General features: G+C 41.4%; 1 protein-coding gene and 1 non-coding gene across 2 annotated transcripts in view; both read left to right on the top strand.

Annotated features, from left to right (window-relative positions):
- The window catches only part of LOC111968151 (alpha-N-acetylgalactosaminide alpha-2,6-sialyltransferase 2-like), a 27,257-nt gene extending 12,388 nt beyond the window's left edge, over window positions 1–14,869 (top strand). Inside the window, 6 exon segments of the mRNA XM_023993719.2 lie at window positions 3,574–3,733; window positions 8,901–9,039; window positions 13,000–13,103; window positions 13,249–13,332; window positions 13,844–13,943; window positions 14,278–14,869. Of these exon segments, the coding sequence (XP_023849487.2) occupies window positions 3,574–3,733; window positions 8,901–9,039; window positions 13,000–13,103; window positions 13,249–13,332; window positions 13,844–13,943; window positions 14,278–14,490 (800 nt within the window). The 3' untranslated portion in view covers window positions 14,491–14,869.
- On the top strand, window positions 13,405–13,533 carry LOC111968302 (U6atac minor spliceosomal RNA). Its single transcript, XR_002877863.1, has one exon. It is a non-coding gene; the product is annotated as a U6atac minor spliceosomal RNA (small nuclear RNA).
- Window positions 14,870–25,945: the final 11,076 nt, after the last annotated feature.

Here is a 25,945-nt window from a genome sequence, read left to right as displayed (position 1 = left end):
AGGCCGCTAAGACCACCTCACAAACTTTTACAGTTGCACCATCTAGAGCATCATCGCCTAGTACAGCAACTGCACCGCCCACACCCGCAGGGCCCTTCAGAGGGTGGTGCGGTCAGCCCACGCATTACCGGGGGCACACTGCCTGCCCTCCAGGACATCTACAGCACCCGATGTCACAGGAAGGCCAAGAAGACCATCAAGGACCTCAGCCACCCGAGCCACGGCCTGTTCACCCTGCTACCATCTAGCAGGCGGAGACAGTACAGGTGCATCAAAGCTGGGACCGAGAGACTGAAAAACAACTTCTATCTCCATGCCATCAGACTGTTAAACAGTCATCACTAGCCGGGCTCCGCAAGGTACCCTGCCTTGCACCTTAGACACTGTCACTAGCCGGCTATCACCCGGTACTCTTACCCTGAACCTTAGAGACTGCTCCACTATGTACATGGAGTCATTGAACACTGGTCACTTTAAAAATGTTTGCATAAGGTTTATTGTTTTGAAATCATTTATGTAGTTAGAAACAGATAAGATTATAATTCCTGCAGCATTGTTCTGTTGAAAAGTAATTTGATCTCTGAGAAATTAAGCTTTTTGATTACACACTTTATACAGTATGTACAGTATATCACAAAAGTGAGTACACCCCTCACATGTTCGTAAATATTTGAGTATATCTTTTCATGTGACAACACTGAAGAAATGACACTTTGCTACAATGTAAAGTAGTGAGTGTACAGCTTGTATAACAGTGTAAATTTGCTGTCCCCTCAAAATAACTCAACACACAGCCATTAATGTCTAAACCGCTGGAAACAAAAGTGAGTACACCTCTAAGTGAAAATGTTTAAATTGGGCCCAAAGTGTCAATATTTTGTGTGGCCATCATCATTTCCCAGCACTGCCTTAACCCTCTTGGGCATGGAGTTCACCAGAGCTTCACAGGTTGCCACTGGAGTCCTCTTCCACTCCTCCATGACGACATCACAGAGCTGGTGGATGTTAGAGACCTTGCACTCCTCCACCTTCCRTTTSAGGATKCCCCACAGATGCTCAATAGGGTTTAGGTCTGGAGACATGCTTGGCCAGTCCATCACCTTTAACCTCAGCTTCTTTAGCAAGGCAGTGGTCGTCTTGGAGGTGTGTTTGGGGTCGTTATCATGTTGGAATACTGCCCTGCGGCCCAGTCTCCGAAGGGAGGGGATCATGCTCTGCTTCAGTATGTCACAGTACATGTTGGCATTCATGGTTCCCTCAATGAACTGTAGCTCCCCAGTGCCGGCAGCGCCCATGCAGCCCCAGACCATGACACTCCCACCAACATGCTTGACTGTAGGCAAGACACACTTATCTTTGTACTCCTCACCTGGTTGCCGCCACACACGCTTGACACCATCTGAACCAAATAAGTTTATCTTGGTCTCATCAGACCACAGGACATGGTTCCAGTAATCCATGTCCTTAGTCTGCTTGTCTTCAGCAAACTGTTTGCGGGCTTTCTTGTGCATCATCTTTAGAAGAGGCTTCCTTCTGGGACGACAGCCATGCAGACCAATTTGATGCAGTGTACGGCGTATGGTCTGAGCACTGACAGGCTGACCCCCCACCCCTTCAACCTCTGCAGCAATGCTGGCAGCACTCATACGTCTATTTCCCAAAGACAACCTCTGGATATGACGCTGAGCACGTGCACTCAACTTCTTTGGTCGACCATGGCGAGGCCTGTTCTRAGTGGAACCTGTCCAGTTAAACCGCTGTATGGTCTTGGCCACCGTGCTGCAGCTCAGTTTCAGGGTCTTGGAAATCTTCTTATAGCCCAGGCCATCTTTCTGTAGAGCAACAATTCTTTTTTTCAGATCCTCAGAGAGTTCTTTGCCATGAGGTGCCATGTTGAACTTCCAGTGACCAGTCAGTATGAGGGAGTGTGAGAGCGATGACACCAAATTTAACACACCTGCTCCCCATTCACACCTGAGACCTTGTAACACTAACGAGGCTGTGTGTTGAGTTATTTTGAGGGGACAGCAAATTTACACTGTTATACAAGCTGTACACTCACTACTTTACATTGTAGCAAAGTGTCATTTCTTCAGTGTTGTCACATGAAAAGATATACTCAAATATTTACAGAAATGTGAGGGGTGTACTCACTTTTGTGATATACTGTACATACTGTATTCTGGACATAACTCATCCTATATAACTACTGCTGTACATACTGTATWCTGGACATAGCTCATCCTATATAACTACTGCTGTACATACTGTATTCTSSACATAGCTCATCCTATATAACTACTGCTGTACATACTGTATTCTSSACATAGCTCATCCTATATAWCTACTGCTGTACATACWGTATWCTSSACATAGCTCATCCTATATAWCTACTGCTGTACATACTGTATWCTSSACATAGCTCATCCTATATAACTACTGCTGTACATACTGTATWCTSSACATAGCTCATCCTATATAACTACTGCTGTACATACTGTATTCTGGACATAGCTCATCCTATATAACTACTGCTGTACATACTGTATTCTCCACATAGCTCATCCTATATAACTACTGCTGGACATACTGTATTCTTGGGTTTACTACCATTTTATTTGTTCAGAAATGTGGTGGGTACTCTCTTCGTTCGCAGGACTTTATCCTGTTAACTGCTCCAAATGTCTGAACTGAATTTGGTAAAAGGGCTTTTATGTACTGTACTCTGCGCCATCGGCTTGGAACGCCATACAAAATACTTTTAAACAGGAAGAACTTGTCCCGATTGGCGTTTTTAAATCACTGATGAAGGATTTTGATGCTGATTCTCTGGCCTGTCAATGTTTTTAATGTGCTGTTTTATGATTTTGTTATACTCTTGTGAATTCTATCGTTTTTACTAGATTACTTGTAGTTTTTCATGTTGTCTGTCTGTAATTGTGTAATGACTTGGTGCTGCCTATCTTGGCCAGGACGCTCTTGAAAAAGAGATTTCAAATCTCAATGGGCCCTTCCTGGTTAAATAAATAAATACAATTCTGGACATAGCTCMTCCTATGTAACTACTGGTGTACATACCTTTTTCCTACTTATATATTGTCCATACTGTCAATACACACCACATATTTATATTCCGAACTCAGACATTGGAATTTATCATTCTGATATTTCTTCATTTATTGATTTCTTCAATTATTTTTCTTGTTTGTGGGGGGATTATTTGTGTATTACAGTGGCGGTCRATGCCATTTAAGATGGGGGGGTGATTAATTTTTTTGGAGTATGGTCTTATTTCTATTACAGCATATTGGATGACCGTCGTTACCCTTTTTTAAAAAGTTTGCGAGGAGAGGACCGAGGAATTAGCAAATCCAATTGAGAATCTCCCAAAGGAAGTCCACTGCGAAAATATATTTAAAAAAAGGTCTACTAGGCCTGTTTTTGTGTGGTTACAATGTGTAGTAGTACMGTACTTTCTGATACTGATACCATTGAATGGTGCCAAGTGATGCTTGCTTTATGGAATCCCAAAGACACAGACAAGGAAAGCATACTGTGTGTGTGTGGTTACAGAGATAAAGGCAGTGGTGGACCTGATCCCCAAGCCAAGAGAGCCCCTGCTCCTGCCGCGGGGAAACCCCAAGTGTATTCGCTGTGCTGTGGTGGCCAACGGAGGAATACTCAACGGCTCTCGGATGGGGAAGGAGATCGATGCCCATGACTACGTGTTCCGGTCAGTGTGTGTGTGTGTGTGTGTGTGTGTGTGTGTGTGTGTGTGTTTTTGTGCGTGCGCCTGTGCATATTCCTATGACTGCATGCATCAGTGCATCACAATGATCAGGCGATTTTATTTAACCTTTATCAAGGCAGGGAGTCCCATTGACCAAAGTCAATTTTTCAAGAGAGCCCTGCAATATACAATAAAATAGCATAAAAAGCAACGCTAATAAAAAATAAAATAAAAAGTGTGAATAGTGTTTCAGCTGGAACCTATATTTGGTTCTGGTTCCGGAATGTGTGAGAGATTCTTATGAGTTTAACCTGTGGTCAATTCCACGGTAATGGAATTATGAGTTTCCGATTTTTCACTTTAAAATGTATGCCAAACATAAGCTATTGATTTCAAAGTTTAACAAACCATACAACTCTATGCACAATTACTGCTTTGAACAATTTACACAGTAAATAAATAAAAAATTAACATTTACTGCAAAAACTGTGCAAAATCTCCTTCAGTTTTATTTTGTTACCTAACGTATCTGCACAGTTCTTCCTGTAAATGTGTTTTTGTACAAATGTTCAGTTGAAATTGTTAAAAGCATTCCTTGTGCATAGAGTTGTATAGTTTGTTCAACTTTGAAATCAATGGTTTTTGTTTGTGCCTTCAGAAAGTATTCACATTCCTTGACTGTCACGCTGGTATAAAGGATTTGGAGACAGGTGCAGGAATACACAATAGGGKTTTTTAATACACCCAAAACAAACACGTATACAAAAACACTGGGCTGTACCCAAACAAAAGAGCGAAGGTAAACCTCGTTGAACGACACGGGACGAGACCCGTAATAATATATACAGCATAACAGCTGCACCATCGCATAGGTACTCACACCACCAACGGACATGGGAACAATAACCAACAAAGACAGCGGTAACAGAGGGCATATATATAACATACTAATCAGGGGAAATGTGAACCAGGTGTGTGTAATCAGACAAGACAGTCCGGGGTTGATGATAATGAATCCCGTTCAGTGAAGCCTAGAAAGCCGATGACGTAGACCTCCGGAACTGGTGAACAGAATGAGCAGTACCCCCCCCCCCTGACCTGACCAAAATAATACAGAAAACTAAGGTCAGGGGGTGACAATGGTGAAGTTATTAATTACACTTTGGATGGTGTATCAGTACACCCAGTCACTACACAGATACAGGCGTCCTTCCTAACTCAGTTGCCGAGGAGGAATAAAAATCCTCAGGGATTTCACCATGAGATCAATGGTGACTTGACAACAGTTACAGACTTTATGCTGTGACAGGAGAAAACTGAGTATGGATCAACAACATTGTAGTTACTCCACAAAAATAACAGAATTGACAGAGTAAAAAGAATGAAGCCTGTACAGAATAAACATATGCCAAAACATGCATCCTAACAAGCCACCAAAACAATACTGCAAAATATGTTGCAAAGCAATTCACTTTTTGTCCTAAATACAAAGTGTTATGCTGGGGGCATATCCAATATAACACATTACTGAGTACCACTCTCCATATTTTCAAGCATAGTGGTGGCTGCATCATGTTATTGGTATGCTTCTAATCAGTAACGACTTGGGAGTTTTTAAGGATAAAAAAAAAGAGACGAAAGCTAAGCACAGGCAAAATCCTAGAGGAAAACCTGATTCAGTCTGCTTTACACCAGATACTGGGATATGAATTCACCTTTCAGCAGGACAATAACCTAAACACAAGTCCAAATCTACACTGGAGTTGTTTACCAAGAAGACAGTGATGATCAACAACCAATCTGACAGAGCTTGAAGAATTTAGAAAATAATAATGGGCAAATGTTGCACAATCCAGGTGTGGAAAGCTCTTAGAGACTTAGCCAGAAAGACTCACAGCTGTAATCACTGCCAAAGGTGCTTCTACAAAGTATTGACTCAAGGGTGTGAATACTTATGTAAATTAGATATTTCTGCATTTAATTTTCATGTTTTCACATTGTCATTATGGGGTATAGTGTGTAAATGGTTGAGAAGAAAATCAATTGAATCCATTTTGAAATCATGCTGTAACACAACAAAATGTGGAATAAGTCAAGCCGTATGAATATTTTCTGAAGGCATTGTACATTTTAAACTGAAAAATCAGAGTCTCAGCGTAATTCCGTTACCATGGAATTGAACCGTTACCATGGAATTGAACCATTACCTATGACCTTTCCAGGAAAAACTGCTTTACTCTTGGCCAGCACTGTACTGGAGGTGTTTGTCCCAGTAAGGTTTTAGTCCAAGCAGGGTGAATTATTATAACACCAACAGGATAGTCCATGTACATGCGTGATCTCTGCAGTACTGTTTGTGACAACCTCTTTGGCATCATAATTGGCTCCTCCAGTGTGTTGCAGACTTTTTCAACATCAAATATTTGTTGTACAATATTGTCTTAAGGTGTGGTTACTTGGAATGGGATTCATTCAGCAACCCACATAGAGAATGTGAGAGAGACACCTCATTTCTGAATGTACTGTACTCTGACACGATGTATTAAGAACAAATAAACCCCAACCACACAGTACTGTTACTTTCTGGTTCACCTGGTCTGACTTTGTAAGGGTTATTAAAGGATTTATGCTAAAGTCTGTGGTCCTGTTCATGTCCTGTTCAAGGGGTTGAATAGACTAATTGACTATGAGCTTATACAGTTGAAGTCGTAAGTTTACATACACCTTAGCCAAATACATTTCAATTCAGTTTTTCACAATTCCTGACATTTAATCCTAGTAAAAATTCCCTGTTTTAAGTCAGTTAGGATCACCAATTTATTTTAAGAATGTGAAATGTCAGAATAATAGGTAGAGAATGATTTATTTCAGCTTTATTTTCTTTCATCACATTCCCCAGTGGCTCAGAAGTTACATACACTCAATGGTATTTGGTAGCATTGCCTTTAAATTGTTTAACCTGGGTCAAATGTTTCGGGTAGCCTTCCACAAGCTTCCCACAATAAGTTGGGTGAATTTGGGCCCATTCCTCCTGACAGAGCTGGTGTAACTGAGTCAGGTTTTGTAGGCCTCCTTGCTCGCACACGCTTTTTCAGTTCTGCCTACAGATTTTCTATAGGATTGAGGTCAGGGCTTTGTGATGTCCGCTCCAATACATTGACTTTTTGTGTCCTAAGCCATTTTGCCACAAATTGGAAGTATGCTTGGGGTCATTGTTCATTTGGAAGACCCATTTGCGACCAAGCTGACTGATGTCTTGAGATGTGTTGCTTCAATATATCCACATAATTTTCCTTTCCTCAGGATGCCATCTATTTTTGTGATGTTGCACCAGTCCCTCCTGCAGCAAAGCACCCCCACAACATGATGCTTCCACTCCCATTCTTCAAGGTTGGATGGTGTTCTTTGGCTTGCAAGCTCCCCCTTTTTCCTCCAAAACATAACGATTCATTTGGCAAACAGTTCATATTTTTTTCATCAGACCAGAGGACGTTTCTCCAAAATGTACGATCTTTGTCCCCATGCAGTTACGTGTCTGGCTTTTTTATGGTGTTTTGGAGCAGTGGCTTCTCCTTGCTGAGCGGCCTTTCAGGTTATGTCGATATAGGGACATGTTTTACTGTGGATAAAGTACTTTCGTACCGTTTCCTCCAGAATCTTCACAAGGTCCTTTGCTGTTGTTCTGGATTGATTTGCACTTTTCGCACCAAAGTACGTTCATCTCTAGGAGATAGAACGCGTCTCCTTCCTGAGCGGTATGACGGCTGCGTGGTCCATGGTGTTTATACTTGCATACTATTGTTTGTACAGATGAACGTGGTACCTTCAGGTGTTTGGAAATTGCTCCCAAGGATGAACCAGACTTGTGGAGGTCTACAATTTTTTTTTGAGGTCTTGGCTGATTTTTGTTTGATTTTCACACTATGTCAAGCAAGCGCACTAGTTTGAAGGTAGGCCTTGAAAGACATCCACAGGTACACCTCCAATTGACTCAAATGATGTCAATTAGCCTATCAGAAGCTTCTAACACCTCAGGTATGACATCATCGTCATTTTCTGGAATTTTCTAAGCTGTTTAAAGGCCCAGTCAACTTAGTGTATGTAAACTTCTGACCCACTGCAATTGTGATACAATGAATTATAAGTGAAATAATCTGTCTGTAAACAATTGTTGGGAAAATGACTTGTGTCATGCACAAAGTAGATGTCCTAACCGACTTGCCAAAACTATAGTTTGTTAACTAGAAATTTGTGGAATGGTTGAAAATGAGTTTTAATGACTCCAATCTAAGTGTATGTAAACTTCTGACTTCAACTGTAAGTGTGATTGTGTCATTTTTACTCTGTGTAGAGTAAAGCACTCATAACCACACCCATTATTATCATTTTCCCAGCATGCTCTATTTTAGGTTGATTTTCAGAATTATTTGTTTAAAAATCTGTGTTTTTGCATGTACATTGATTCGTTGATTAATCTTTTGTTGCACAAAGATAAATAACATAGATTTTTCTAAACTAATCCAATCTGTTCATAGAGGGACTTATTACACCCATTACTGAGATGGTTGTTCCAGTTTAAATGATTTAGGTAGTCTCTATAATCAACATTGAGTTAACCTGGTAGTAATTCTGAAAGCAGGTTGCAGATGATAAAAAAATTCTAATTATTGGAACTCTTCACTGTGTTTCAATAGGAATTATGTATCACTTTGCAAGGCTTTGAAGTGTGACTTTCAGTCCTGATGTGGCCTGTAAACCAGGAGTTTCTGACCACTGTGTTWGGATATAACTASGCCCTGAAAGAAAGCTCTTACTATATATCTAATGTACTGTCATAAAAAATATGCAATGAAGGCTGGTAGAACCATTCATGGAGGGTTCTAGAAAGAACCCTTCATAAAGGGTTATAGGTAGAACCCTCTGCAAAATGTTCTACCTAGAACCAAAAAGGGTTCTCATAAGGGGACAAAYGGAAGAACCCTAAATGGATCTACTTAGCACCCTATTTTCAACGAGTGTACCTACCAGTGACCATGATAATGTAATGGAGATTGCTCATGAAGAGTGATGAATGACTGTCTCTCTCTTTCCTTGTCTCCGTACCAATCCCTGTCTCTCTTGCTGTATCTGTCCCATTTCCTGTGTCTGTCTCGGTCTCTGTGTCTGTCAGGATGAATGGTGCCGTAACCAAGGGTTACGAGGAGGATGTAGGTAATAGAACGTCGGTGTACATTCACACCGCCCACGCCATCACCGAGTCTCCTTATTTATTCCATGAATATGGCTACAACAATGCACCTCATGACAAGGTAGGTTACCACAGTCCTTCTGTTGTACTAGACCACAGCAACATTTTTAAAGGCCCAGAGCAGTAAAAAACTAGATTGTCCTGGTAGTTTGGTGATATCTATATGATTGATTATATGGATTATATGATTTATATGAGTTTGAAATAACACTCTGAAATTGTGGAAATTATGAAAATTCCCTTTTTGTGTAAGAGCCTTAAATTTCAGCCTCTTCAAGTGGGATGGAAGCAGCAAAAGTTGGCGGGGTCATTCACCATGTATGGACTTACGAATTCCAGATGCCATTAACTGAGACATAGAAACAAAAGAAATACCAATTACCCCGAATGTTCAGGCAATAGGTAAGGGGCGGGTGCGGCGGATCTTTTGGGTTAACCTCTAACGAGCTCTACCCCGGGTCCGGGCACCCCCACCCCACACACTGATTAGCATAGCTAGCATAGCTTCACAAGTAGATAGTACAATCTAAAAAAATCATTAAATCACAAGCCAAGAACCAGATGAAAGATACAGATCTTGTGAATAAAGCCACCATTTCAGATTTTTAAAATGTTTTACAGGGAAGACAAAATATGTAAATCTATTAGCTAAACACGTTAGCAAAAAAACACCACTATTCTAACTCCATCAGTTTCTTACTCCTTCAGTGCTATCACCAATTCGGCTCAACTAAGATATTGATATCCACTAACCAAGAAAAACCTCTTCAATGACAGTCTGATAACATATTCATGGTATAGGATAGTTTTTGTTAGAAAAAAGTGCATATTTCAGGTAGAAATCACAGTTTACAATTGCACCGACCATCACAAATCGACTAGAATTACTAGATAGAGCAACGTGTATGACCAATTACTCATCATAAAACATTTCATAAAAATAGACAAAGCATATGCAATGGAAAGACCCTAGTTCTTTGTATTCTAAGCCATATTTCAGATTTTCTAAGCGTTTTTCAGCGAAAAAACACAATAAACTCGATAAGTTAGCATACCCACATGCTGCAAACGTTACCAGAGCATCGATTCCAGCCAAAGAGCGCTATAACGTAATCACACGCCAAAATATATTAATTTTTCACTAACCTTCTCAGAATTCTTCCGATGACACTCCTGTAACATCATTTTTACAATTATACATATACAGTTTGTTCGAAAAGGTGCATATTTAGCCATACAAAACCGTGGTTACACAATAAAAATACTAGGAAATCAAGCCTCAATATGTCTGACGTCATCTATCAAGTGATCTAGTTTAATTGAAAGCTAATCATATACTTGACTAAAAAATACAGGGTTGACAGCAATCGAAAGACAAATTAGTTCTTAATGCAACCGCGATTACATTTTTAAAATTATCCTTACTTTTCAATACAGGGTTGCCAAGTGAAGCTATACCAAACCAAAATCGAAATATGCGTTTAAAATATTTCGACAAAACACGATTATCTATTAAAATTGCACTTTGAGCTGTGTCTTCATCAGATGCAGGCAATGTATCCTTCTATGTTTATAAACGTCTTTTGGTCGATAGATGTCCTCTGTCCTTCGAAATATCCACTAACGATCGAACGGGACCCCAAAACGTGTCCAAACTTTCAGAGGCACAACAGAAGAAATTCCTCAAAATCGCACTAAACGGATATAAATGCTATAAAACGGTTCAAATTAACTACATATATATGTTTTTAACAACTATAAACGACTGAAAACATGACCGGAGAAATATTGCTGTTAGACAACGATTTGTGAACGAGCAAGTCCGATGGCCTTCACGCTTCAGGCGCACGACGAAAAGGGCGGTCCCTAAACATTTTGTGGTTTTATAAGGCTGGGATTGTGCAATAGATTTCATATCAAAACGTATGATAGCAACAGACAGCCCAGAGGAAGACGTAGGCAGTGTCGGTTCTTCATAGCATTCACTGTCGCCTTAAAAAACAGACCCCAGATCAGGGTAAAAATTTCTGAAATCTGAACCCTGTCATGAAAAGTGCTGTAGAAATTGTTCTGTACCACTCAGAGACAAAATTCCAACTTCATAGAACCTAAAGTGTTTTCTATCCAATAATAACAATAATATGCATATTGTACGATCAAGAATTTAGCACGAGGCAGTTTAATTTGGAGACCCAAATATGCTAATGCAGAACAGCACCCCCTATAGTTGCAAGAAGTTAACTTCCTTGCTCAAGGGTAGAACGGCTTGGAGATTCGAACCAGCGACTTTTCAGTTACTGGCTCAACGCTCTTAACCGCTAGGCTACCTGCCGTACCACGGAGTGTTTGGCCCGCCGCATAAAGTCACAAGGTGATCTGATTATAATAGATCAATGAACGTTCATTTGCATTTATCCTAGTTCTGGTAGTGGTCCCGCCCAAAAGCAAGAGAGATTGTGCAGTATGACTGTCTTCCATCCGAACAATCACTTCGTCTGATTTGGCTTCGATCAGCAGCAACCATTCATGAAGTAAATGTCGAGCTATTTTTCTATTATAAAAGTCAAGKACATGCTGTTCATGGTTTGCATGCTTCTTCACATTTTTTTCTAACGTTCTCTTGAGGATTGACGCCCGAATAAACTTTCTGATGAAGATTTAGTCTAAAGTGCATTATAGTGACATGGAAAAATAATGATATTTCAATTTGACAATTAAACGGGAGCTAGTAAAAATATTTCTGGAAAATAMATTCTAAATAAATGATTGAATTGACGCGTCATTCAGGGCAGGTGGGGCAGATCCTGTTTGTTGCCTGATTTGCATTTTATTTTGGAATTACTACGTGTCTCATATCAGTTTGCTAACAATGTAAAAACATATTACCATTGAGTTAATAACGCTGCATACAAACATGGTCTGTTTTTTGCTTTCTTGAGTAAGGCAGCTCCAAAATGCATGCATTTCAGCCTAGCTCAGTGCTTTCTGTGGTGGGGCAGCCATTGGATAATACAGAGTGTAGGGGTTGGTAATGTTCTCTAGTTGTGCCGTGATTGGCTCAGTGTTCTCTCACTCATGGGGACACTATGTCACCGCAAAATCTACGGGTAGAGCTTGAAAATTCAAGCCCCTTGGATGCTGCCTTAGACTTACATTAGGAGTGCCCATCCAAGAAGGCTCAAGGTCATTGGCCACAGATAAAATGACATCAAATCACGTTTTATCTACAGTAGCTTTGATTGGACTGATACTTTCAAAATCTTAGCTAGCAAGCTAGACATCATGCATCAAGTCGGCAATCTGCTGGCAAATCCTTTTAATCCTTGTCATATGAAGAGAAATTATAGATTAAATGCATCTGTGCTCATCGGCCACTGTACATGAACATTACACAACAAGTTGGAAATCGCAAATTCAACAATGAGTGCTAAGGCGCCACTGCAGCCTGGGTTCGATCCCAGGCTGTGTCATAGCCGGCCGTGACCGGGAGACCCATGAGGCGGCGTACAATTGGCTCAGCTTCATCCGGATTAGGTTTGGCCGGCTGGGATGTCCTTGTCTCATTGTGCTCTAACGACTCCTTGTGGCGGGCCGGGCACCTGCAAGCTGACAATGGTCGTCATTTTGACAGTGTTTCCTCTGACACATTGATGCGTCTGGCTTCCGGGTTAGACCTTGTTATTATACTGAAGAATATACCATGGGCCTCTGCCCTGTAGATAATCATGCCATTCTGCCCTGAATAGACGGCAGGCAGGGGGTGGGCAGCAATCAGGGATGTATGTAAATATATAAACATTTGTATCCCTACGCCCACACAGCCGGACTGAGCAATTCAGTGGCCCAAGGAGGCACAGGGAATTAAATGATATGTTTTTTTTTGTTATATAAAAATAAACATTGATTTATTAGACAAAGTGATGATTTAAAAATATAATAAAAGACTGCATGTGAGCTGTAAAAGTCATGACAGATGGTATTGTGTTCACACACACACACACAGTGTCTCTGTTCTGTGCAGGGTATAAAGTATGTGCTGATTCCAGAGGGGCTGAGAGATTTCCAGTGGCTACAGGGTCTATTGGGGAAGACACCAGTCTCTAAAGGACCCTACAAGGACAGAGAGTAAGCCTGTGACGTGGATAGTCTCACACACACACACACACACACACACACACACACACACACACACACACAGACTATTTGCCCTCCCCACACACACTCACTCACTCTACACTGCTCAGTGTTGTCTCTGCTGTCTTATCTGCAGGCCGTGGAAGGACTACTCAGGACAGTTTGATGAGACCCGTTTCTATGTTCTTCACCCTGACTTTCTCAGATACATCCGCAAAAGGTATAACAAAGTGTCCAATAATTATAATAATTTGGTGGTTGCTTATATTTGTCCCAACGTGTTGTCCAATAGGTGTTGTATGACAGGAGAGAAGGTTAGCACTCCCCTTGACAAGGATGGAAAAGGCCCTAGTCTACTGGCCTTCAACACACATATGGTTAAGGCACTTTGTGGCATTTTGAACGTGGTCCATTCTGGCTTAGTTGGAAGAGCACAGTACTTGCAATGCGAGAATTGTGGGTTCGATTCCAGCCGGAACCACCCATACGAAAGTATATGCACACATGACTGTAAATCACTTTGGATAAAGTTGTCTGCTAAATGGCATATTTTATATTTAAGAAGACACACAACATGGGGCAGTTCCCATAGAAATTACGAGTCAAGTTAGCTTAGCAAGGTTAGCTTAGCAAGGTCATAGCGCCAAGCTAGCTACGTAGAACCCTGTGATCACATTCACTTCTAAGTGACTTCTGAAATGAAACTGTGCGCGTGTGCTCCTCATCTGTAGGTTCATGTGGTCCGAGGAGATGAAGAGTTCATTGTGGTCTATATTCAGACCTACTAACGGAGCATTCACACTCTTCCTGGCCCTGCACACCTGTGACATGGTGAGTCTGTACGCCACGAACACACACACACACACGCAAACACAAACAATGGAGGAGACACTAATATGATCACCATTGAATTATTTGATTGCCTTATGTGGGTTCGATTCCAGTTGGAACCACCCATACGAAAGTGTATGCACACATGACTGCAAATCGTTTTGGATAAAGTTGTCTGCTAAATGGCATATTTTATATTTAAGAACACACACAACATGGGGTAGTGTATCATAGAAATGACTAGGTACTTTAGCTCTTTATTGAACTTGGGGGCTGCAGTCTACATATAGGTCACATGGTGTCATCGGAGATCCTCTTCTCTTTCCCCTCTCAGGTGGATGCGTATGGATTTATCACAGAGGACCACGATAAATATCCCAACTACTATGTTGAGAGGAACTCTAAAACCAAAGTAATCTTCTACTCTAATCACGACTACAACCTAGAGATTAAGACCTGGAAGAAACTACATGACACCAAGATCATCCGGCTTTATCAGAGACAGGAGGACCCAGAAGGAAAGACAGGCAAAACAAAACAACCATAAAACCCTGTCTGTCTGCAGAGGTGGACAAAGATACATCAAAATGTGTCTGTTACAAAATAACCTAAAGAACAATTGGAATGGGGAAATTTAAGATCAATAACGTTCATATTTAGTTGTGTGGTTAACACAATGTTTAGCAAATTGATATATTGTTCCTTTCTGTAATACACATGATTTCCAGTGTTCTGTTTGTGAATCTCGGGTTGATGGTGGTCACTAGACTCGATATTGTATGTTATGGATTAAACTCATAATTTTCAACCCAGGGACTGTGGTTGAACATTAGCCGGCTGGCTAAACCGGCACTTTCACTGAAACGTTGATTAATGTGCACTGCCCCTGTAAAAAAAAAAATACAAATAAAACTCAAATAATTGTTGATAGTGACTGACGCCAGACTGGAGGTACAAGGACTCAAGACACACTGATTATTATTGTATTGTGTGAAACACTGTGATTATGAAGCAGCTGGCAAAGCCACTACGTCTTGTTCCGACTTCCTATTTCTATAGTCCTACAAGTCTTGTCTTTTTAAAATGGTGGCCGTGARGCTTGCCACGGTACAAGCGCTGATTCTATGTCTCTCACTTTTGTCAGTGTTATTTGTACGGAGGACTAAATATTTACACAAATACAGTCGTTTGGAACTACTAAGCATCAGGGAGAAATCGTATGGTGTCTCTGATCCACAACATCGTTCTTTACCTGTGGAATTGGCTAACAACGTACCTGGGCAGTCACTGCCTACAGGTGGGAATACACCCGGACATGGAAGGAGAGCTGGCCCCCTCTGCATGCCTTGCTACTATCGAACGTCCGATCACAAAATGGATGAACTCCTGCTTTTGATCCGAACTAAGAGATTATGGGGAATGCTTTGCCATCTGCCTGACTGAGACATGGCTGGACCAATAATTTTTTTACCCCAATTGGTAGTTACAGTCTTGTACCTTCGTTGCCACTTCCCTATGGACTTGGAATAGGCGAAGGTCGAGAGCCATGCGTCCTCCGAAACACAACCCCACCAAGCCACACTGCTTCTTGACACACTGCTGGCTTAACCCGGAAGCCAGCCGCACCAATGTGTCGGARGAAACACCGTCCAGCTGGTGACCAAGGTCAGCTTGCAGGCGCCCGGCCCGCCACAAGGAGTCGCAAGAGCGCGATGGGACAATAAACAAAGTTCAAATGCCAAGACTCAGAGATCATTGAGTGCTTTTGAAATCTGTAGCCTATCTCTGCTGCGCTGTATCAGCACAATATACAAAGCCCTACAGCAAGGCCATTTTGGTAATGAATATAGGCTACAAGATAGATAGGCTGTTTGTAATAGGTGAATTGCCCTATGTGAATGCAGTCGCACACACAATCGTCTTACCAAAATAATGCAAATAAAACGCTGAAAGTAGTAGCCTAGTTATTTTTGCAAACAAAAATACTGAATTGCAGTTTGGCTTAGAATACCGACACAACCGCGAATTGGAACTAATGAATGCAAACAGAACAAAACCGGGGATCCAAATAACCTAAACATAGCCTATTAAATTTATGTTTTTGGACAAAAAACMTGCGGGCGACTAGGGTAGGATTCTAGGCTAACCTGGGCTGGCTCCTTTGTTCCAAGATCATCAGAAAAAGTTGGAGGAGGAGCGATTATCCTAGCGGCGCTTTTGGAAGGGTGGGTAGGTTCTGCATACGGAGCTAGCTGGAGCTTGACGGAGGCCTCGTGGTGTGATGCTGCTGCTGCTGCTGCTCATCGCTCTCCTCTGTTTGGGTACTTTGGCGAAGCCAATTTCTGATATCCATCATGGTAGATTAGCTGGTTCGAGCTAGCTAAATAGGCTAAGGCTAATAACAATAATGTTTTTTTTTACAGCTAGCTAAGAAGCTAACTAAACTTGGTAGTRGTGGAGCGTGAGGCAGAGTTGAGTGAAGCAGCTTCAACCGTAAACTTGACCCCGCCCTTATAAATCAAAATCAAATATTACAGTGGAGGAGTATCACGTTATTCACTTAGCCTACCACAGAGATGAGAACCGCTTTYCCCCACTTTTTATGGAAACCCAAAAGGAACAGGGCATACCTAACCTCCCCGTGGCTTTCCATAGCCCCCCTACAAACACCGCAGCGCGCAYTGTCCATTGTGCTGAAACAGCGCAGCGGAGATACAGAATTTTTTTGTGCCAGCCTGTCACTCAATCATTTTAACTTTTCATTGTAAACTTTCGTCTATTTTTATATAGGGACATCAAACAAAAACTGAGGGGGCTCGGCCCCCTCGTGGAGCCGGGTCCGGGTATACTTGTTATCGGCAGGGGAGTTTGTCAGGATCAAAATACATATGAAAGGAGCAAAGCCCAGTTAAAAAGTTTGAGGACAACCCACCATAGGATAGTTTAATTTTTCAGCAGGACAATTACACAAMTTGTAATGCCAAAGACACACCAGAATTGCTTTCCAGGAGGTGTTGAGTGTGAATATTGCTGTCCATCAATGATTCCTAAMCAAATTTACTGAGCTTGAGAAATTTTTACAAAAACAATGACTACAGTATACTGTATGTTTTCTTAATTAAGAGTTGTGAAAAATTGGTAGAATGTTATTCAAAATGATTCACAGCTGAAACGGCTGCCAAGGTGTTCCCAGCAAGTATTAACTCTGGGGTGTGAAGACATATTCAATCAGTACATTTTTATTTAATTCATTTATTTAACCTTTATTTAACTAGGCAAGTCAGTTAAGAACAAATTCTTATTTACAATGATGGCCTACCAAAAGGCTAAATGCCTTCTGCGGGGATGGATTAAAAATGGATTGGATTAAAAATAAAAATATAGGACAAAACACACATCACGACAAGAGAGACACCACAACACTACATAGGGGTTCCAGAGTGGCGCAGCGGTCTAAGGCACTGCATCTCAGTGCTAGAGGCGTCACTACAGATCCTGGTTTGATTCCAGGCTGTATCACAACCGGCCATGATCGGGAGTACCATAGGGCAGTGCAAAATTGGCCCAGCGTTGTCCGGTTTAGGGCCGTCATTGTAAATAATATTATGACTTGCCTAGTTAAATAAAGGTTAAATTAAAAAAAACTTAAAATGTAAAACATAAAGAGAGACCTAAGACAACAACATAGCATGACAGCAACATATGACAACACAGCTTAGTAGCAATACAACAACATGGTAGCAACACAACATGGCAGGAGAACAACATTGTAGCAGCACAAAACATGGCACAAACATTATAGGACAAAGACAACAGCACAAAGGGCAAGAAGGTAGAGACAACAATACATCAAGCAAAGCAGCCACAACTGTCAGTAAGTGTCCATGATTGAATCTTTGAATGAAGAGATGGAGATAAAACTGTCAAGTTTGAGTGTTTTTTTCAGCTCGTTCCAGTCGCTAGCTGCAGCGAACTGAAAAGACCCATGGTTCAAATCAAAAATCTAATCTAATTTTGTGTGTGTGCTTTGGGAACCTTTAAAAGAATGTGACTGGCAGAACGGATGTTGTATGTGGAGGATGTGGGCTGCAGTAGGTATCTCAGATAGGGGGAACTAGGCACTGTATGTACAGCGCAGAGGTTACTTGTACTTTTTATGGACCTCTTTATGCGCCATCAACGCCCGGGATCAGTAGTAATGATGCTTTCAAGACAACTGGAAACTCTGAAAAATATGAGGTCAAATCATGACATTAGTGATCTTCAGGTAGGAAAGACGGAGCTCCAGAAAGAGGCCAGAGTTCCCGACTTGAAATTCCAAGGATACGGTCCAAACACTTAAAAGACACACCCTCGTCCATTTACCCTCTCCTTATGCCCTTGGGGGAATCCCCGTCACCATCTTGGAGGGCAGTCCAAATGATTAGCCAAGCAAGGGAAGTTTGCAATGTAAGCCCCTCAGCCCTCGTTTTTAGTCGGCTTTGCGAGTGTACAATTATGTTCACTCCGGGCTGAAACTCCCCATAATTCAATTCACGACGATTGTACATCCGCTAAGAAAAGTCTGCAAAAACTTAAAAACAACATCAATGGAGAAGTTAACATACAAGTGTAAGTAAAAACGATTGCAAATAAGTTTGAAATTGTGCTACTATTGCACATGACGGCACAAACATGTCTGTAAAAAGTACATATGTTTTTGTTTGGTTAGCTTTTGGAAATTGTAGCAATAAAACAGTTTTTGTATAAATCAAACAAAATATGGGGATCTTATTGAAATAGCGGATGTTTCATTTTTAGCAGATATACGTTCTTATTCAAGTGGTGGTAGTTATCTTTAGCTTTTGCAAAATGCCCAAAGAGCATTTAACATCATAACACAGACTCTGATGATTTAAAGCTGATTCTAAAATCGGGTAAAACAATGCATGGTATTTTCAAAATGCAGGCATGGTTCAAACATCATGTCATTGCTACATTGGCGGACATACTATAGAGAAAGTTAGTGACAAATATTGGGTGTGTGGTTGGATGATAAGCTGAGCTCACTGTGCATGTAGAGAATCTTGAATAAGGAAGCTCAAGCTGCAAATAGGATTGTATTACCGCATAAGGCTTGTTTTTCTTTTGAGCCAGGAAGGAGCTGGTACGATGTAACATTACTGTCTGTTTTAGATTTTATTTGATGTTATATATATGGCAACGGCCCTCAGCCACTACTACCCTGAGAGCACTTGATGGGGTACGAGTGTATTCATGCGACCTCAGGTTCATTACAAATCAGAAACGTCTAACACATCATGTGTGATCTCTACAGCGCGCTGTGGGCTGTGTCGGTCAATTGACCTTGCCATGGCTAAACACTGGTATAAGCTGATTTATAAGAACCATAGTTGGGTAAAATTTAACATTTTATCTTGTTCTTTTAGTCAGGTGTTCAGTAAATAAATATCAATTAGCGGTCCCATCTGATTGATTCTAACATCAACAAAAATGAGAACAGTCATAGGTAGAAATAGTTTAAGTCACTTAGTCACCGTGGACTTGGAATTCCTCTCTGAACATTTGTAAAATGTGAGTTTAAAACACTTGATCGTGTATATAGTCATAGAAAGAGTGATATTGTTTTTTAAGTCAATGATGTTTGTGTTTTTATGTAATATGTAATTGCTTGTACTGTAATGTGTGTTATGTTTTGTTTTAATGTTGGTGTTAGTGTCAAGTTGTTTTTGTCTGAAACGCTTGTTCCAATGCTGCTATGAACCAGCTCTTCTTGAAAAGAGATATTATCTCAATGAAAAAAACCTGTATAATAAATAAGGTAATTAAAAATGTTAATAAAATACCGCTCAGGAAGGAAACGCGTTCTGTCTCCTAGAGATGAACGTACTTTGATGCGAAAAGTGCAAGTCAATCCCAGAAACAACAGCAAAGGACCTTGTGAAGATGCTGGAGGAAACAGGTACAAAAGTATCTTTATCCACAGTAAAACGAGCCCTATATCGACATAACCTGAAAGGCCGCTCAGCAAGGAAGAAGCAACTGCTTCAAAACCACCATAAAAAAGCCAGACTACGGTTTGCAACTGCACACGGGACAAAGATCGTACATTTTGGAGAAACGTCCGCTGGTCTGATGAAAACAAAATAGAACTGTTTGGCCATAATGACCATCATTATGTTTGGAGGAAAAAGGAGGATGCTTGCAAGCTGAAGAACAACCATCCCAACCGTGAAGAACGGGGTGCAGCATCATGTTGTGGGGGTGCTATGCTGCAGGAGGGGCTGGTGCACTTCACAAATAGATGGCATCATGAGGAAAGGAAAATTATGTGGATATATTGAAGCAACATCTCAAGACATCAGAGACAGAACGGCCCGGCACAATGACAGAACGGCACCGGCATAAAAACAATGACAGAACAGGACCGTGCATAAAAACAATGACAGAACGGGACCGCGCATAAAACAATGACAGAACGGGCCGGCATAAAAAACAATGACAGAACGGGACCGGCCAAAAACAATGACAGAACGGGACCGTGCATAAAAACAATGACAGAACGGGACCGGCATAAAAAACAATGACAGAACGGGACCGTGCATAAAAACAATGACAGACACGGCGGGAACCCCTAGCCAATTGTTAACTTGGGTAAGCTCCTTATTTTCGTTGTTTGTTATGAACCAATTCATCACTGTGAAGAAAGAGATACAGTAAACGAAACTGGGGGTACTCAGGTGCACATCACCAACCATTGACGAGAACACGCACAGGGAACGCAGGCAGTAAGAAAGACAATTGATTTGACACTACTTATCACTAATTGTTTAGCCTCCGCCCACATGATAGCGAATACTAATCTCCAGTTTTTTTATACCAAATCGTCAAATTCTCACTAGATGAGATTGTAAATGTAATAAATTCAAACAGCCTGCGTGGTACATGTTAATAGAATTTTCAAACATCAAACCAAATCAACACATTTGTCAGTACCCAAAAGCTAATGTACATCGAGAAGTTCAAATAGATCAACGAATCTTCGGCAATGTGTCCATTCATCAGCCACTCACCCAAGCGCAACTACAAAAAATCAGAAAATAATGGGCGAACATCTGAATAATAAACTTAAATGATAACATTCAGAAAATCAGACCAGTAGCACATTAATATACATAGTTCCATATCAATAAATTGTTCAGTTGACTTATTTGTGAAATTAGTGGTCGAGATGAGATCGATGAGGTATTCTCCAGTGACTATCGCCGACTGAAGGCCTGACTAGACTGTACTGATGTCTGCGAGAACGAGGTGGAGAGCTGGTCAGTTTCGAGCGTCTGGTGTCTGCTCTCTGCTGCGTCTGTATCCATGAGGTGTCGAAAACCACAGACGAAAACATAGACACATGGCCCTCACAGCTCTATGGCTGCTGCACACGCCTATGCGCTGCGCTTCAGCTACGTGTGGTCGGGATATCAGAGATGGCAAGACAACTTTGTGATGAGCAAGATGTCAAAATCACACACGCTACGAGTGCACGATATGCCACTAATGAGTAACACAGCAGGGGTTCGGCTATAGTGCGCGTTAATTTAAGACAACTCTCAAAATAATTATTTGGTGTTGTCATTCATCGATCAGACAATTTCCCTTTGTGGCTATGGTAACTAGTAGAAAAAACGATATCCAGAGACAGCAGAAGAAGCTTTCCTAATTGCAGTGGTATTACCACAGGTTTTCTAAACCATCGTTGGTATACTGTTACAGGAACAATATTCCATGGTTGAATATAGGCACTGACCACTCTGTACACAAAGAACATTTGTCGTAACCACTTGGCCCCCCCTACGGCTAAATAAAGATTAAATAAATAAAACAGATAATAATAAAAACAAATAAACGCTGTGCCAATCAAGACAGTGGGCAGCACCACAGACGCTCATAGGGGTTAGCAATAAAATGTAGGCAAGACATAAACTTTCACAACTATATGTCTCTAAGCGCTCTGCTACTTAATCAAGTGGTTCCAAATCAACATATTTCTTTAGGTAGATAAACTTCGTGAATGAAACTGCACGTTGAACCACATCTCCACCACACACGTATTGCATGTAGTGTCGCAAAGCCTGTAATACTATAGCATGACGGACTTCCTAACAGGCTCTGGTGCACCACGACATATTTAAACAAGGTGTAGGAAGCCCAGCCGTTTAAAGACGCGCGGGCATTTCAAAAATCTAAGTCGATACTCATAATGTTCTCTCTCCACGAATCTTTAGTATAAAGGCGAAAGATTTATGCGCCAATCTGTTTAAGAGTGGACAACCTAGTAGGTGTGAGATAATCACGGGACCGAGGAATACAGACCAGCGCTGTGTGAGTGATAAACTCATGCACTAACTCCTTCATGCGCAGCGAATCAGATCTCGAGTGACCTGTGATTACGGATTATGGACTATTTGATACGCCGCTAAGAACACCTTGTATCAAAATACCGTGTGGGTATAGACGCAATAAATAAGGCTGTCCACTATCCTACAAAAATCTACTTCCACAAGAATGTAATGGCATAAAAAATGATATATTATCTGAGAGCGCGCTAGTAAAATATATCGGTCTGTAGCGCGAATCGAACTAGCTCTATAGGCTATAAAAGTGTAATTGGTATCCATTTCGTATATTATTATCCTTGTGTTTTTCTAGATATCTAACAGTATAGCGAAATGTGGGACTCTGGAGCTAAGCTATAATAATGTAGCTAACACACTTAATTGCGTCCTGTGTGTGTTTAACAGCATTGACAAGTAGCTACGAAATTGTGACGGTATTGATACAGATTGCTAGCCAAATCATACAGAAAAACCCATGCTGAGCAAAACTAGATAAGGTAAATGGGCTCAATTTAATCAATTTTTTTTACTTGTTTAGGTAGAGTAGCTCCCCTGCATCCTTATCTCACAAAAACCACGCCACGAACTTCGATTCTACATGGCAAATAAAAGCATGGGGGTATTGCGCAGTCTCCATGTCATGACGACCAACTGACAACATGTACCTCATTAAGATACGCCTACAAAACACTTTCTCCCTAATACATCTTAATAATAATCACATTATCTCTTTGCAGACAAGAGGAAATCTGACTCACCACTTCTCATATGTACCCGCACACGGCTTATTGGCTTGCTATGTCGTTCTTGAGCGAGCTCATTCGCACACTCTAGATTCAAGCGACTCGTGGTGAACTTTTTGAGCTCTACGAACGTATATTGTCCAAGAACTTGGTGACGGAATAGGTAGACCCCAGGACGTGAACATACACCGTTGGCGATGCAGAATCAGGAGCTTTGGAGAGTCGCTCGAGAGACCTTAGCCTCATTCCCTGCAACAGGAGGTACAAGCAGATGTGCATCTGTAGAGCACATGGATAGTCGCCCGCGTGATTACCTGAGAAAACACTACACCTTGACGGCATGTGCAAACAGTCGAGTAGCGTGGTGGGTTCCGAGAGAGACAAAAAATTAAACAAATTAGAACTGGACAACTTAAAGAAGAACACGCATAAACGAAACGTGGAAGGGGTGAAACAATGGACGTTCTGTGAGACTTGATTCTCCTCAAACAATCTTTTTATGTATTCTTTTGGGGGGGGGCCGGGTCAAATCCAACTTTTTTTTGCCACATGCGGCGAGAGAGACAAGTTAGACTTTAACTGTGAATAAATCGCGACTTGACATACAAAGCCCTTATAAACCCACTATATACCGCTCTCGTGAACAAGGTTAGAAGAGTCATGCCTTACCATGTAGGCCACAATAATAAAACATCAAGATAATGTACCCATAATCGCTGCACTGGGATACTGTACAATGCAGTGACTATAGTTATATCACTCTAGAGGATCTATATTTAATATTCATGCCCTTCACCGTTATCTCCGCTCCTCACGAGAGACAGACAACCTGGAGTAAGCACAACAACGAGAATATCAGTGTCAAGCTGAGCGAGAAGATAAGAGGAGAGGATGACTGAGCATGGAATGATGATGTAAGAAGAGGAGCAGAGGAGAGAAGAATGAACAAGAAATACCCTAGACAAGCAGCACAAGCGACGGCGAGCGTCTAGAGGGCCGCCAGGCCGGCCACAGGAAAGAGGAGTAACGTAACTCATATGCAAGTAGAGCAATGAGACACCACATGTCAGCGAACTTCTGAGTTGAAAGTGATGCGGCAAATTGGTGACAGAACAGGGGGAGTGCTTATAGAACGCCAGCAAAAACAAATCGTAATTTCACACTACTTTTTAGAATATAATTCAATTTTATATGTTTGATCAACAATCATCGGACCCATGTTCCCTCGTCTCAAACACGATATTTGAATATGTACTCGTGCATACATCAATCGTGTTATCATATGGCGAGACGATGTAATACAGCCCAAGCGGCGAGGCTAAAACGCAGAGCTAGGTCTAATAGCTCGGATCGTAACCGTGTGGCTTACAGTCTAATGTAGACTGAGTAAGGCAGCAAAGACATGAGTCGCTATAATTATATCAGCCTAATTACCTAGGTTTTAATATCTAGACTACTCTCCAATAAGCAACCCTAAACAGTAGTTTATAGTATTGCAAAGATGGCGGACACTGAGTCTGCCAAATGTACAGCCTCTTAATGCTCCGGACTGTGACTAATAGCAGCAAATACTACACAATGAGCGTATACTAGTAAGTATCTTGTCTAGTGTTATGAAGCCACACAACCCCAAAAAGTGATTTTGTTTTAAGCATATATGTCTGGTTGTTTGAACATTAATAATTAAAAATACTAAGGACTCTGCACGGTCACACAATATATATAGTTTGCATAGTATGAGCGTGCATTTGAGATAGGCGACCACCTGGTTACCTCTTTGACGGACTTTTGACACGCATACTGCGCGAGAACATGAGTTGCTGTTTTACTCCTGATGGGGAAATACGTCAGAAGGATAAGTATGTCTAAGAAAGAAGCTTGACATTAATCACATGCCCTGTCCAAATCCTACAGTACAGTTACACAACAATAGTCACGGAGAAAAATAACCATTGCCGCGTACCCACCCACATGCTTGGTCATGTGCAAGTAGAAGCGCTAGGAATGCGAGAAGTGTGATGGCCGGTCTGCCAGGGCGCTAAGTAATCTGGTCCTAACAACATGTTGGCAAGGGAACAGAAAGTTCAGCTCCGGTGTTAGCCTGTGATTGACACTAGAGTCATTAGTTCCACGTACAACCTGGGCATGATTCTCACAGTAATACGCCAGAAACCAAACAGGTAGTACGACCGGTACAATAATATTAGTTAAATTTTGGAACGCGGGCCTCATGTCTTCTACTAACGTCCTTCAGGATACCTGTGACGCACTATCATAAGGAAACTCAGCATCCTAACAATTGAGCCGTATGAGTACAAGCTCCACTCAAATTAAGTGGATTCAATTACCAAGGAACTGAGCGCTCGATCATGACGCTAGAACGAAGTCGTAAGAGAACTTGCACATGAGCAACCTGGTGGTCGGCTAGAGAGAGTTGTTGCCGAGAGAAACCGAAGTTCTTAATAAAGGTATACCTCCTTGGCCGCACTAATGACGGAGTTTTCTCTTTTTCACATCTACTTCCATTTTGATATGCAATGGAGGCCCAGAAAATCTTGGATTCCCACGACACTGATTGCTGTTTTCAGGCCAGCGTACACATGGCGATTAAGATCTTGTGGGCTGACCTAGTAGATGGTAGCCAGTGGCGGGTGGTTTGCTAGCAATATGAGCCACCAGAGGAGTTGACGAGATGCTTATCTTATTACCATTGTCATCCCCATATATATTATAAAAAAAGTGATAATGAAATAGGAATACAGTGTAAGGCAAAGGATTAGAGGAAACAACAACAGAACACCGACCACAATAACGCCTACTGTATGATAGTAGCAAATGAATTAGCTAACTAATGTTAGCTGCCTAGCGG

The sequence above is a fragment of the Salvelinus sp. IW2-2015 genome, linkage group LG8 (assembly GCF_002910315.2).
Source record: "Salvelinus sp. IW2-2015 linkage group LG8, ASM291031v2, whole genome shotgun sequence".
Lineage (NCBI taxonomy): Eukaryota > Metazoa > Chordata > Actinopteri > Salmoniformes > Salmonidae > Salvelinus > Salvelinus sp. IW2-2015.
The sequence above is the reverse complement of the archived record's forward strand: the minus strand, read 5'-3'. Positions and strand labels throughout refer to the sequence as shown.